The sequence below is a fragment of the Chiloscyllium plagiosum genome, chromosome 19, assembly GCF_004010195.1.
Source record: "Chiloscyllium plagiosum isolate BGI_BamShark_2017 chromosome 19, ASM401019v2, whole genome shotgun sequence".
NCBI lineage: Eukaryota > Metazoa > Chordata > Chondrichthyes > Orectolobiformes > Hemiscylliidae > Chiloscyllium > Chiloscyllium plagiosum.
In genome coordinates, this window is record NC_057728.1 from 41,126,520 (window position 1) to 41,141,952 (window position 15,433).

Sequence of the window (15,433 nt, forward strand, 5' to 3'; positions counted from 1 at the left end):
GTGGGAGGATTGGAAAGAGAAGTTGTTCAGAGTGAGAACCAGTTCAGTCAGTCGAAGGAGGGTGTCAGTGGAAGGGTACTGGTTGGTACAGCAGGAAAGAAAGAAGCGGAGAGTTTTGAGTCCTTCGTGATGGGGGATGGAGGTGTACAGGGACTGGATGTCCATGGTGAAGATAAGGCATTGGGGACTGGGGAAGCGAAAATCATGGAGGAGCTGATTAGAGATCAGCTCTGATCTCCAGCATCTGCAGTCCTCACTTTCTCCTAGGTGTAGTGTAAGGTCTGACTGTATCTTGTTGCCTGCCTCTAATGACACCATGGACAGGTACACTATGCATTGCTTAAGTTAACATGTTCATCTGAACCAGTGCATATGAATTTAAACAGTGTCAGTTTTCAACTTGGGCCAGCTGTGAAGGGGATGGGAGAGGAGCGCTTCTCAAAAATATTTGGCCGGTTTAATGATGCTGCCAAGAATGATTAAAATATAAAAGGGACACAATTGAATTTTGGATAACTTTGTAGAGAATGATTTTTTTATATATATAGCCTGAAGGAATGTGGTCACTTAATGGTTATGTGAGAGAATATAATTTTGCTGGAAACCAGATTTTGTAACTTCTGTACTAGTGTCTTCAAATAAAAAAACATCAACTGAAGTAATTGTTCATTAGCGAGGTTTGAATTGGTTCAAAGTAGCAGTTTGATTCTGAACTGAGGAGAGAAAGCAGTTGGGATAGAGACCTCCTGTTGCTAAAAACACTACAGGAAAGCCTGTAAGCAACCCACAGAGCTCTCTCACTCTCATTTGCTGTCATGCACACACTCATAAATTTGGAAAAGTAATAACAATACTTAATGACTTGGCAAAAAGAAAACCTCTTCAAGCCAATACTCAAATCTAACTGGCTACTGAATTAAAAACTGTTACAGTCGACAACAATGTGATATCATTGCTTCAAAAAAACGGAGAAAATCTATCTAATTTTGCTCCTTTTGGCTTGACATTTGATCCATAGACTTCCTGCCTTTCTTTTTCCTGGCCATATTTTCCACCCATATTTTTTTTTAAAAAAACTTTGTCTCAGCTGTCTGTCAATCTAATATGTGTATGTTTAGATTTCAAGGTGATAAAGTTCAAGTTTTCATATTAGTAATGAATGTGTTTTTGCCACATATTAAGACATTAGGTTTGTTATAGCCGGGTTTTTTTTTGTTTTCTCCTTTAAAACCTGGCGTGAGTTTCTTCTAACTGAGATGAGTCATATTTGGGCACAGTAAGTGTCCTAGTGTTTACGTTGATCATCCACACATAACAAATGATGGAAAAGTGAAGTTTGATTTAGTGCACTATTCCCACCAGTGATGTAACAATAGGCACTGTTGTAATTTAGGGACGACAGCAAATTCCCATAATCACCATTGTGATAATTACTAGATATGTTTTACTTTTGTGATGAAGGGATTAAAATTAGCCAGGACACCAAAGATGATTCCTTTTCTTCTTTTGAAAATCGTGTGCATACATCCAAGCAGATAGCTGGGCCATCAGTTTAACAGCACACCGAAAAGGTGGCATTGCTGAGAGTATTGCACACAGTCTGTGCAGCAGAACTGTGTGGACTTTGATTTTTATGCTCGGGTCCTGGAAAAAGACCGGGACCTACAGCCTTGTGACTGTACAGGGTGTCACCAGCTAATCCACAGCTGGCACAATGGAACTTCGCTGTGTGTGAACTGGCTGCCATTTTTGCCTAAGCTACAATCTGTACTTCAAGGAGAATTCACTTTGTCCAGAGGATCTAAGTAGGTGATACATAAATGAGAGTATATTATACCAGGCTATAATACCATCTATTTTAATGTTACTGATAGGCGTTTGCTTTGTGTAAGTTAATTCTAACATCTTCCAAATTACAGTAGTGACTATGTTTCAAAGTAATAAAATGGTTTTAGCAAGCCCTGGGCTGTCATCTTCAGGTGGGGTGAGGTTTTATATAAAAGCAAGTCTATCAATTACAGTAACTTGCATATACATTTGTGGAGCAGCTTTCTCTCTCAAGTATGTTTTCTTACATTCATTGTCTGTCTGTCAGTCTCTCTCTCCCTCTATCAATATTGACATTATTTAGATTTTTATCTCTATTAATTTGCTGCTCTGTCTCTAGCAATGTGATTTATGTTAAATGGGACCCTCTACATTAAATATGTTATTAACTTCGTTTGCACTATGAACTAGTAAACCCAAAATAAAGGACAATTTCTATATTTTATCAAATTCAAATTATGTTGCTGTTTAATGATTCATGGACCAATTAGGAAGCTTGTTGCAACTATAATGTTAACACATCTGTGCTTGGAAATATGGCTAAGTGTTGAAGAAAGAACTTAAGTATAAAACTGATTATCGAAAACAGCATGCCTGTCGGCAAATCCATTAAGATTCATCAAAGATTATAGCACGAAAATTGCCTGACATGTCATTAAAATTACACCTATGGTCTTTCTCCCTGGTCTAAATGGACTCCCCTGCCCCCTTTTGAAGCATCTGGTGTCAAAGGTTTATATTCCTGACATGAACATTTAGAAAACACTGAATACATACCAAATAATGGTGTAAACAGATTTGTATAATCATAGCTGTTCCATTAATGGGAGATGAGTGTAAATAAATGTGTTGCTAATGTTAAGGTTGATCCAAATTAATTCATCCATCAAAAATGGATCATTCACTTAGATCACATTTAAGAAGGTTCACATATCATTGTGGCCTTACTGAACCTTCTCTGGTTACCTTGTGTGGATTGTGTAAATTGAGCCCTGGTGTGATTTTAAGTAAATTTCCTGTACTTCAGTCATGTGTGCCAGATTGGGGAGAGGAAGAAGGTAATGGGAAAAGTGATAGAAAAATTCCTAAAATGTGTTCAGGAAAATATTGTGAATGTATTTTTAGCTTAATGAAGAACAAAGTGTTGCGAAGTCTAATTCAAGGAAGTGCAATGAATTGATGTACCATTCAGCTGGAGAATATCTGGATATTAATGATCACAATATAATTGGGTTTAAAATGGTCTGGAAAGAAAAATCAAATGCGGAATTATCCAAGTGGTAAAGAGCCAATATTCCAAAATTTGAAGAAAACCACCAGCACAATGCAGTAAATGACCAATGGCAGACCTTCGTTTGAAGGAAACATACGAAGATAATTCAAGCATGTATTCCCACAAAGAATAGGAAATAGATTATCCAAAATGGGATCTCTCTTTTTGGAAAACAAAAGAAAGAGATTCAAGTAAAATTTGAGGGAAATAATTAACACATCAAGCACAACATTCAACCAAGAAACAGGCGGAAATGGAAGACTGAAAAAATATCAAAAAAACAAAAGAAGTGAATGAGTGGTGATAAGTATTTCACAAAAGAGTCATCCAAGAAACTTCTATAGAAACACAAAAAGTAAGATTAAACAGCTGAGCTGATTTAGGAACAGTAAAGATTACTTTGTCGAGGCAATATGACTAAGATGGTAATTGAGTACATTACATTTGGCTTCAATAACTTGTTGGAAATTACTTCCCAAAAATATGTTTGATGTTTTAGATGATTACTCCTGCTATTGCTGTGAGTTCACCGTGGACATCCTATTGGAGATGGACAGAGGTCACACCTCCAAAAAGGGTCAGTTTCCAAAACATTAAATTGAGCTGAGCTCACTAAGTGAAAAAGGGCCTCAGAACTGTCCAAGTAAATTCCACTCCCTGCCCCCTGATCTCTCCACCTCAGAGGCTCCCTTCCTTCATTCCTGATGAAGCGCTTTTGCCCGAAACATTGATTTTCCTGCACTTCCTCCTGCTTCTTGCTGAGCTTTTCCAGCACCACTCTAATCTAGACAAGTAAAATCCAACAATTGACTGGGCTGTAACTTCGTAGTTTTTTTTAAATTAGTTTTTCAGTTTAGAACAGCACCCCCAACCCCCTTACCTGATAATGCTTAATACTGGTTTCTACAGAAAAAAAGATTTTAATCCTGAAAATTGATAAAACAATATCCTTGATCAGGACATCATCTCTGTAGTTGGAATTGTGGCCTTAACATTCCCTCCCTCAATTACACTATCAATGTAAATGTATGGGTTAATGAAATGCAAACCAGCCTCCAGCAAAGAAAGAAAACAATTGGATTATTGATCACTGAAAGATTTCCATGAATGTGAAAATATGATCATTAAGGCTGATGAAATTTTAAATTATCTCCAGAGCATTTAAATTGTCAGGAATACTTCTAATCTCACAAAGCATTGATGAAACCACTTGTTTGGAGTGTTCTTTTCCTAATTAACTGATATTGTAAGCTATTCTCTTCACTTGGGCTATGTTTCTCATCTGCCTCCTGCAGGGCACCCCTTACAAATCTGCTGTTATCCAAATAGCTACTAACTGATTTCCTGCTCCTTCTGAAAGATGTTTGGAAGAAGTTATCATTTCTCAAATCTGTCCATCTTTGTCACAGCCTCTAGGCTTGTAATTTTGCAATCAGATTTGTCCTTGTCAGAAAGTTGGTATGGTGCTAACCAAGTCACATGCAATGTATTCACTGTGAACATTGATGCCTCTATGCTCCTTTTTACCACTCTTCCTGCATTGCTGTGCTGGGTGGGACTGCCTTCCCTGTATCTGGTCAATTTGGAATCTGACCATGGCATTCCCTTCCACTCCTGCACTGATGCCACTGGTATTCCCCAAAGATCCATCATTCGTCCCATTCTGTTTCTCATCTCCAGATTGTCCTGAGCGATATCATCTGAAAATACAGAAGTATTCAAGGGTATAATGCTGACACTCTGCTCTACTCCTCCATCTCTGATCTTATTTCCTTATTTAAATATGGTGTCCTATATTCCCTACCCTACCCTACAACAAACATTTTTTGCAATCCACACCTGAGTTACAAAAAGTTCAAAGTTTGTGTGAAGATTATTTGTTGCTGTCTATGTCCGAGCTTGCACTACAACATCCTCCACTCCCTCATCCCTCCTGCATTGGCTGTGGGTCACCACAATTTATATTTTCTCTTCCAATCTTTTTGACTTCATTCCTACCTATTTCTGTAACGTTCTCTAATCTGCCAACCTTCTAATAACACTGTATTGCTCCAACTCTAATCTCTTGTGCACTCCTCACTGTGCTTGCCTTACCAATAAAGTGTGTGCCTGCCTCTGTCCGGTTAAGAATTTTATCCCTGAACATGTCGACTTGTCCACCTACCAAAACCTTTTTGAATGGATCCATTTTTTCAGTCACCCAGTTTAATAGCCTAGAAGTGACTGGAGTGATGTGTCTTGCAGAGTTATTTGAATCCAATTTGTTTCTAACCTAATTTTTGTGCTGCCAGTTTCACTGAAAGGCACACTGAGAATTGACATCAACATGGTATTCAGAACCTCCGGTTCAACTTTCTCTCCTTTTAGATTGTATTTGTGTCTCTAATCAATGATGGAAAAGGAAACTGGGTGAATTAGCTAAATTGCATTAGGTAATGCAGAGAATAAAAGAGAAGGATAAGAAAATAAGTAAAACTTTAAATTTAAAGTACCACAAGGAGCAATTTACTATTTGCAATAATGCGATTGTTTCCAGTCTGAGCCTGCAACTGGCAAACCAGTTGGGATAGTACATCACATCAGCAATTCACACGGTAAGGGTAATGTTAATCAGCCCTAAATAGCTGCAGTGATAGTAATTATCATAACTGGTTTATGGTTGGAATGGACAGTTTTTTTCAAAGCTAACAACAACCAACCAGCAAACTATGAAAGATGTGTCCCATCATTTGAAATTGTTGAGATGTTTTGCATACTATTTTATAGTTATTTTACCTTCAGTTTCTGGGTCACTTTGTATTAGGAAGTGTCTTTGGGATCATTTTGAGTACAAACCTTCTGAACTTGCTTATCATGGAGCCCCTCAAGCCGCTTCTAAACAATTACAACACAACGTACAAAACCCAAGTCCTATAAATTGGAAAGCATTTATGACATCGCTCTTTTTCTCTTGTTAATTAAAAAATCCCAGGTCATTGTAAACTCAGCTCGGATTAGAGCCTGGATGTCCTTGGAGAAGGAGCACGCGGTGTTGACCAACACCCTGGAGTGGTTCAGGGAGAGGTGGGCGCCGCAGGGAGTGGAGTGCATCTCTTTCACTGTGTCTCACACCTGCACATACACACCATGGGTGCTGGGGATAAAATAAGCACTACCGCACTTAGGCGGTAGTGTGGGGGTTAAAAAAAACTCAGCTCGGTTGGAAATGTGACTGGATTCAATTAATTGCCCATCTTTCATCCTATGCGACGTTATTCTATTTGTGCCAATTAAAAATCAGATCAGGCTCTGTGTAAAATGGCTGACTGAATCAATGGTGTTAGTTCTCTGCAGCTCGGGTAAGTTAATACTGCATATGCTAGAAATCTTAAATGAAGATAGAAAATACCTAACAGCATCTGTGTAGAGAAACCAGGTTAATGTTTTGGGTTTACTGAGCTATTCCCCTCTGTCTCATTCTGTTTTCTTCAGTAGCCAATTAAAATTCCTGCTCCCCTTCCTGTTTTGCTCATTCTCAACCAATTTGAGAGTTACTTATGTAAAAGGTAACTGATATTTCTTCTAGCTCCTCCCCTTTGGTATTAATTCAGTGATGATGTGGAACATGTGAAACCACTTGCACACAAGTTTGGAATGAACTAGTTCAATTTTACATAAAACTTAACAATGACAAAATTGTTGCACTAGTAATTGGAGATCTTAGCTAATGTTCTGAGGATGTCAGTTCAAATCCTACCTCAAGAGCCGTTGAAATTTGAATTCAGGGAATAAGTATGGAGTATGGTGACCGTGACAACTATCAGGTTCACTAATTTCCTTTAATGAAATCTGCTCATCAGGCTTACCTGTGCCTCCAGACGTATAGCGATGTACTGTCTTTACTGCCTTCGGACATGGCCGTGCAAATGACTCCGTTTAAGGGCCATTGTGCATGTGCAAATGAATATCCAGCTTACCTGCAAAGTCAATACTGTCAAAACAAACCAAAAATCTTTCCAGACGAGATTCCTTCCCGCCTGTTGTGTGTTTTTATGAAGAACTATATTCATGAAGTCTCACACCTGCTCTTTCCACATGCCACTTTTCCGTTTATTTCTATATCTCTATGAAAGGTACTGTTTCTAATATGTTGACCAATGTACCCGATTGTTCCCATTATACCACTGATGTAAACGGTGGACCATCATTTTCTTCACGCCATTCCATAGACCAAGCTGTTAACATGTTCTGACAATCTTTTTTCTTTGGGAAGATTGGGGCATTAATGAATGATTTATGAGGCAGACAGCAGGAACAAAGGGAGGGCAAAGTTACCTGCCTTCGATCATAGGAGTGCAGTCGAATAAAGAGAAATCTGATTTTGTGAGCAGAATCATTAGCTGCAAGATAGCGGAAGCAAGTAAACAGCGGTTTTATTTTCTTCCCTGGGGCATGCTGGCCGTTGGTCCGATCTGAAAATGTTCAAAATCACGGTTGGCTTTCATCTACCTACTGAAGTAATGCACTTGGATTCCTGCCTTTGATGCTGGGTTCATTCTTATTCACTGGGTCGCTTAGCATATCTAGCTTTTAGTTTAGACGCGCTCACCAGGTACGAAATGGGCTAATGATATCTGCCCGGCTCCGGAGTTGTGAGTGTTAAGAGACCGAGCGGTGCAGATTTGTGTATCATCCAGCCAGGACTGCTGGCTTGGCGATATCTGACCGATCTCCGAGCGGGAGCGGAAGCTGCTGACTGAATATTGACTGGGCGAGCTGAGCAGCTTTCCCTTGCAGGCTTTTGGGGTTACCTTGGGAGAGGCTCGTCTCTGCCAGTGGAATTGCTAGCAATACGAGATGATTGGTTTGTGACTCCTGTGGGTTGCACATTTTTTAAAAAAAAACCAGGGGGCAATTCTTTACTGTTCAGGTTCTAATTGCCTTTCACCTTTCTGGCGTTTTCCTTTTCCTCAATGATCGTTAGACATTGTTGAAATACACCGAGCCGCCCAGGCCGCGGTTTTTCTGAAGAGTGCACTGCTTAAAAGGGGAAAAGTGTGAACAGGGAAACTGTGGTGCAGCTTCACACAAGTAAACTCCGCTTCGCCTCCCGGGGAGGCTGGGTTGTGCGAGAAAGCGAGCCCGCACCTTCTCGCCCGTATTGATGTGCTGCTGTTGCATCAAGCAGGTAGCAATGTGAATGACAAAGAGCTGCCAGATGACAAGGAGCTGAGCGGTGCATCAGCCAAGTGGAATTAAGCCGTCACTCCCCCGCTGGGAGCCGGCTTGCTTTCCCCGCGCCGTGCGAAGAACAAAGAGACTTCTGCTGCATTCCCGGGAGCAGAGCTTTGAATACACTCGGCTGCTATCAAAAAACAAACAAACAAACCCCTAAGAATGATAGCTGTCTCATTCAAATGCCGTTGTCAGATTCTGCGGAGGGCTGCTAAAGGTATTGTAGGTTCTTTCAGAAAGTCTCGGCATTGTTTTCCTTTTTTTTAAAACAGCAAGCATATGAAGGAGCATCACTGAAGTATTCATTTATGCTCAGGGTGTTTGGCATTAAAATGTGATGCTGCACTCTCCGTGGAGTGGCAGGCAAACGGCCTCAATCTGTCCTCCGCTTCTCTCCTACCAAACACTTCAACTGATTAGAACAGGGGAACGATTTTCCTTCACCGTGTAATATCGCTGTTCTTGAAAGGAGTCGGGTCATTGAAGTGTCTATATCTATGATGGTGTTTTTTATTATGCTTATTATATATGCTGAAGGATGGGGCAGTTTGTTGATGTCCACTTGAGTTTTACTACTTGCCTCTGCAACGTACTTTTATCTTGTTTCACTAAATTTTAAGTTTTTGGAAGCAATGGCGGGATGCCAGTAGAAACTTTATACATCTGGTTTATTTGAGAGTTCAATGATTGTGACTATGTGCTTTTTACTTGTGCTTACATTCGTAATACTTTAGAACAAAAAGAACCCTGTCATTGCTTATTTAGCACTGTACTGCATGGAAAAATTGCTGCAGTTAGTCTACATTGTGCAACATATTCTGCATTCTGGCATTAGTGCAGCTGGTAGAAGCCCTATCGATACTTTAATGGAATCTATTTGTATCAACGTGGCTTTGCAGGTCAGATTTCTCTGATTAACCGTTGATACCACTGATAATGCAATTAATACCTCATTTTCAAAAATCTTAAGACCCTTGCCTGGTCTTGTGTGATCCACTAGAGGACAGCCTATCAAACGCTTGGGAAACTATTAAGCCTGCATTAATAGAAGGAATAATTTTATGTACTGGACTGGACGAATTAACTTTTTTTGGTCAAATGAATTTATATGAAAATTACCAATAAAGTCATATTGTTATCTTAAAATTTATTGTCTAGCCACTCTAGTATTTTAACTTTTAACATTCATCATTACTGCTGAAAAAGCTGTTAAAATTTTATCATCATTTTGTTGTCCTGCATAATTCATTGCTGTCTTGGGGAGGAGACCTCTCTTGGAAGTGCTCTTTCTTGCTGAGTACCTCAATACTCTCCCCCTTTGCAAGTCACATGAATGGGACATTCCTGTGGACTTCAAATACATTGCAGAACCAAGTATGCACTCTACGCCAGCAGTAACATTGTCACCAAATGGCAAGTGGCTGGCATGTCAATCAACGGACAATCAAATTCTCATTTGTAATTCATGTGTCTTGCAAAGAAACTGGAATACTGCGTCCAGTTCTGGTCGCCCTATTATAAGAAAGATGTGGATGCTTTGGAGCGGGTTTAGAGGAGGTTTACCAGGATGCTGCCTGGACTGGGGGGCTTATCTTATGAGGAGAGGTTGACTGAGCTTGGACGTTTTTCATTGGAGAAAAGGAGGAGAAGAGGGGACCTAATTCAGGTATACAAGATAATGAGAGGCGTAGATAGAGTCGATAGCCAGAGACTATTTCCCAGGGCAGAAATGGCTAACACGAGGGGTCATAGTTTAAGCTGGTTGGAGGAAAGTATAGAGGGGATGTCAGAGGCAGGTTCTTTACACAGAGTTGTGCCAGCAGCAGTTGTGGAGGCAGGGTCATTGGGGACATTTAAGAGACTCCTGGACATGCATATGGTCACAGAAATTTGAGGGTGCATACATGAGGATCAGTGGTCGGCACAACATCGTGGGCTGAAGGGCCTGTTCTGTGCTGTACTGTTCTATGTTCTATGTTTAAACCATTTGACAATCTTCAGCCCAGTTTGGTAGTAATTGGGAATGGAAGCCTTTGGTAATTTTTTTTTCAGTTCACAGCCTGTGCTGAAGATTTGGGGGGAAAAAAGCTTTTATTTATTGAAGAGCTAAGTCACTTCATGAATTACACTTTATGTACTGATGTATATGCAATATTAGGAACACTGGGGATTGAACACCGGAATGAACTCTTCAGCCCACAAAGTTGTGCAGAAAGTGACACCAAATTAAACTAATCCTTTCTGCCTGCCATTGGTCCACATCCCTCCATTCTTGCATATTTATGTGCCTATTTAAAAGTCCCTTTTAAATGCTGCTAGCATATCTGCCTCCAGCATGTTCCACACTCCTACCATTCTGTTTTTAAAAAAAAAAATTGGCCCTCACACCTCCCTTGAGCTTCTCCCTCTTGCCTTAAATGCATGCCCCCTAATTTTAGAAAGTTCAATTCTTGGGTAAAAGATTCTGACCATTGACCCTATCTATGTATCTCATAATTTTAGAAACTTCTTTCAAGTCTCATCTGAACCTCCGCCAATCCAAGGAAAGCAACCCAAGTTTTTCTAGTCTCTCCTTATAGTTCATACCCTCCACTCCAGGCAACATCCTGGTAAACCTCTTCTGCATCCTCTCCAAAGCCTCCACATCCTTCCTATCATGTGGTGACCAGAATTGAATGCAATACTTTAAAGTGTGGCCAAATCAAAATCTTTTAAAGCTGCAACATGACATCCTGACTCTTGTAGGAGAAAGTGAGGGCTGGAGATTAGAGTCGAGAATGTGGTGCTGGAAAAGCACAGCAGGTTGGGCAGCATCCAAGGAGCAGGAGAATCGACATTTGAAAGTCCTCTATCGGGCATGAATCCTGACTCTTGTACTCAGTTCCCTGACCAATAAAGGCAAGCATGCCATTTGCCACCTTTACCACCCAACCTACTTGCATGGCCACTTTCAAGGAGCAATGGACTTGAACCCTAAGATCCCTCTGTACATTAATGCTGTTCAGGGCCCTGCCATTAACTGTATACACTTCCTTAACATTTGATCTCCCAATGTGCAACACTTCACACTTCGCTGATTAAACTCTCCATCTGCAGTTTCTCCGTCCATACCTGCAACTGATCTATATCTCGCTGTATCCTTTGACAATCTTCTACAGTATCCACAACTTTTCTGATGTTTGTATCATCGGCAAACTAACCCACCCATCTATTTTTTCATTTAAGTCCTATCACAAACAGCAGAGGTCCCAGTATGGATCCCTGTGGAACTCCACTAGTCACGGACCTCCAGCCTGAAAAGCACCCTTCCACCACTACCCTCTGCCTTCTATGGGCAAGCCAATTCTGAATCCATGCAGCCATTTTAATCTTCTGGATGAGCCTCCCATGAGGGATCTTGCCAAAAGCCTTACTAAACAGCACGTAGACAGCACCCACTGCTCTACCCTCATCGATCACCTTTGTCACTTCGTCAAAAAAATTCAATCAAGTACTGAAGTAGACCATTCAGCCTCTGTCACTTTCATTTCCCTCCAATCCTCTTAAAATCTTCACCTAACAAATGTCTGCCTAACTTGCTTTTAAGAGTTTAAGCATTTATCCTAACATTCACAGCTTTTTTGGCAACAAGTCTTCCACAATTTTCAATTTCCTTCATCCTGGAAAATACTTCCTGACTCCACTCTGCACGACCGTGCACGTCTCTGCAAGTGTTCTCTCATTTTCCCCACCACAGGGACTAGTCTCTCTTCGCTTTTATCTATTCCTGCCAAATCCAGTGCAATATTTTACGAACACAAGACTGTCAGCATGTACTGAAGAGAAGCCAACTTGCACTTTGGTTAAAATGGATCCTGTTGGAAGTTCACTCTGCATGTGTTTGCATTAATATATTAGCTGAAGACCGTTCACATGCACCCCATGATCTCACAGCTCACCAAGAAATAGAACCTGTTTTACTGTCTGATTTTACACTCCTCCACATTGATGCAGCTAACCTGTGAGCTAGTGACTGATTAATTTTGAAGTAGACACAAAAAAAGCTATATTGTCTCGGAAATCTGCCTAGCATCAAAGCTATATAGAATCTTTTCCATGACCCATTCTTGAGTCAAAAGCAGGTTGAGGATTGGTATTGCAGTCGTGCTCATTTCTGCCTCATTTGAAGATCATGTGCAAGTTATTTTGCCTGAAGATCAGCTTTCTCGATTACGTCTTGCTTTTAAAGATTTTATGTTGAAGAACTAGTAGTAAGTTTGTAATAAAACTCGGTGTCTCAGTGGTTAGCACTGCGGCCTCACACACCAGGGTCCCAGGTTCGATTCCAACTTCGGAATGTGGAGTTTGCACATTCTCCCCGTGTCTGCGTGGGTTTCCTCCCACAGTCCCAAAGATGTGCAGGTTAGGTGAATTGGCCATGCTAAATTGCCCATAGTGTTAGGTGCATTAGTCAGAGGGAAATGGGTTTAGGTGGGTTACACTTCGGAGGGTCGGAGTGGACGCGTTGGGCCGAAGGGCCTGTTTCCACACTGTAGGGAATCTACTCTAAATATGCCGATCATTCAGCATCTTTGGAAAGAATGGATTAGTTAATATTGAGGTTCACAGGAACAGATGCTAATCTTCACACTTTGTAAGCTCAGAGTTTTCTATTTTTTTTAGATTTCCATGTTTTAAAATACTTGTAATGTACAAGTAGACTTTTTAGCTTCAAATTAGAAGAAAGCATGTCACATACACTGGCAGAGTTTAATAATTCCTAAGCTGAACTTTGGTACAAAGTATAATATTGATACCAAAAAGATTCACCTGAGGAGGAAAAAAAGCCCAATTCTTTGTGCTTAAATAGTACTTCCTCTAGTGTGACCATTGAGCATCATAGTTATTTGCTGTTCAGGGTAATATATGCGAAGGAGCGTCCTGCTACAACAAGGAAAGTGGAAATTGAGGCTTTTTTTGTCAGCATATACAAGCCTAATTTATACTTTTTGGATGATCTCCTGTTACAATTGCCTCAGTGTTGAAAATGCATCTTAATGCCCGACTCGGACAATAAACCTTTCAAACTATGCTCATCCCCGAGTCTACTTTCTCATGTTTTAATTTTATTTCTCTTTAAGGAATTTGGTTAGTTATGTTGCTGTTCAGTTAATATCGTATGTCGGGTTTCTTTTAAACAAAAAATACTGCTGCAAATGCTTTTAGTGTTTCACAACCAATTTTCACTTTTTAAAACTCTTACAGCAATGCCACCTGATGAGAGTTTGTGGGCATCTGCCAAATTCTGGTACCTTACCTAATTCTTCATGTTTGTGCCTAGGTCATGTTGCACTGTTTACAGTGCAGCATTTCCAGTGCAGAAATGCACCATTTGAACCAACTGTTCCTTACACCAGCATTTATATTCCATGTAAGTTTAATTCTACCTCACCTTGTCTCATCTGATCAGTATTGCCTTCTTTACACTGTCATTGCCATTTTAAAGAACTTTATCACTGTTACCAACTCAACTCTTTCTTTCCTGGAGAAAGGGACCTCAAACTGTGAAGTCTTTCATGCTAGTTTACTCTGTCTGTTTTTGTGGATAGAAAGCAGAGCTCGGTCCTAACAGTAGATGTTGACTCCCAGTGAGCATCCAACGTGGGGAGCAATGGTAACCCAAATTCTAGCTGATTCCCTCATTTAACTGAGAGGTATTGGAAATTGTAGTATCATATTTTCCTGTCCCCCAGCAGGGATTAACATAAACCAAAGGAGCAAAGTTTGGATCTTCCTTATCTCTGCAACTCCATTCCACATTCAGTGCAGAATTGCCTAGGGAGCTATCAAGGAAATAAGTCAAAACATATGGTGCTGGAAAAGCACAGCAGGTCAGGCAGCATCTGAGCAGCAGAAGAGTCAACATTTTGAGCACAAGCCCTTCAGGAATGGAGGGGCAAGGGGGCTGAGAGATGAGTTGGAAGGAGTGGGGCTGGTGGAAAGGTAGCTTGGAAGGCAATAGATGGATGCAGGCAGGGGGGATGGTGATAGGTTGGAGAGGGGAGGTGGGAAGGTGGATGGACAGGTAAGAGGTCAAGAGGGCGGGGCTGACTTGGAGAGTTGATTCTGAGATGAGGTGGGGGGAGGGGAGATAAGGAATCTGGTGAAATCAGCTTTGATGCCATGTGGTTGGAGGGTCCCTCGGCGAAAGATGAGGCATTCTTCCACCAGGCGTCAGGTGGCTAGGATTTGGCAATGGAGGAGGCCCAGGACTTGCATGTCCTTGGCAGAGTAGAAGAGGGGTTAAAGTGGTTGGCCACAGGGCAGTGGAGTTATTTGGTGCAGGTGTCGCAAAGATGTTCTCTGAAACATTCCACAAGTTGGCGTCCTGTCCCCTCAATGTGGAGGAGACCACATTGAGAGCAACAGACATAGTAGATGAGGTGTTTGGATGTGCAGGAAAATCTCTGCTGGATGTGGAAGGGTCCTTTTGAGCCTTTGATGGAGGTTAGGGGGGAGGTGTAGGTGCAGGTTTTAGACCTCTTGTGGCAGCAAGAGAAGATGTTGTGAGTGTAGGGTGGGTTGGTGGGTGGCATGGACCTACCTAACAAGAGCATTGAGGAGGGGAATGGTCTCCGTGGAATGCTGATGGGCTGGGGAAGGGAATAAATATCTGGTGGTGGGGTCTGACTGTAGATGATGGAACTAGAGGAGGATGATGCACTGTACCTAGAGATTAGTGTGGTGGAAAGTGAGGATGAGGAGGGTTCTATCCTTGTTGCGGTTGGAGGGGTTCAATGGCGGAGATGTGGGAAGTGGGGGAGATATGCTGGAGGGCATTGACCACGTGGGAGGGAAATTGTAATTCCACTCCAGAATATCCCAGATGGCCTCCTACTTCAAAGACTGCCATTTCCCCTCCCACATGGTCAACAATGCCCTCCAGCACACCTCCGCCTTTGAGCCCCACACCTCCAACTGCAACAAGGATAGAATCCCATTTCATCCTCCCCTTCCACCCCACCAGCCTCCAGATACAGCACATTATCCTCCACCATTTCCAACACCTACAGTCAGACCCCACCAGCAGGGATATATTTACCTCTCCACCCCATTCCACAGAGACCATTCCCCCCTCGA

General features: G+C 41.4%; 1 protein-coding gene across 6 annotated transcripts in view; it reads left to right on the top strand.

Annotated features, from left to right (window-relative positions):
- Positions 1–15,433, top strand: part of grip1 (glutamate receptor interacting protein 1) — a 458,656-nt gene that overhangs the window by 258,087 nt on the left and 185,136 nt on the right. The window contains exon 1 of one of the 6 annotated variants that reach the window (XM_043709636.1): positions 7,614–8,531. The exons of the other annotated variants lie outside the window; for them this stretch is intronic. Coding sequence (XP_043565571.1) covers positions 8,477–8,531 — 55 coding nt within the window. The 5' untranslated portion in view covers positions 7,614–8,476. Of the gene's footprint in view, positions 1–7,613; positions 8,532–15,433 lie in introns of those variants that run through there. 6 annotated transcript variants of the gene reach the window in all.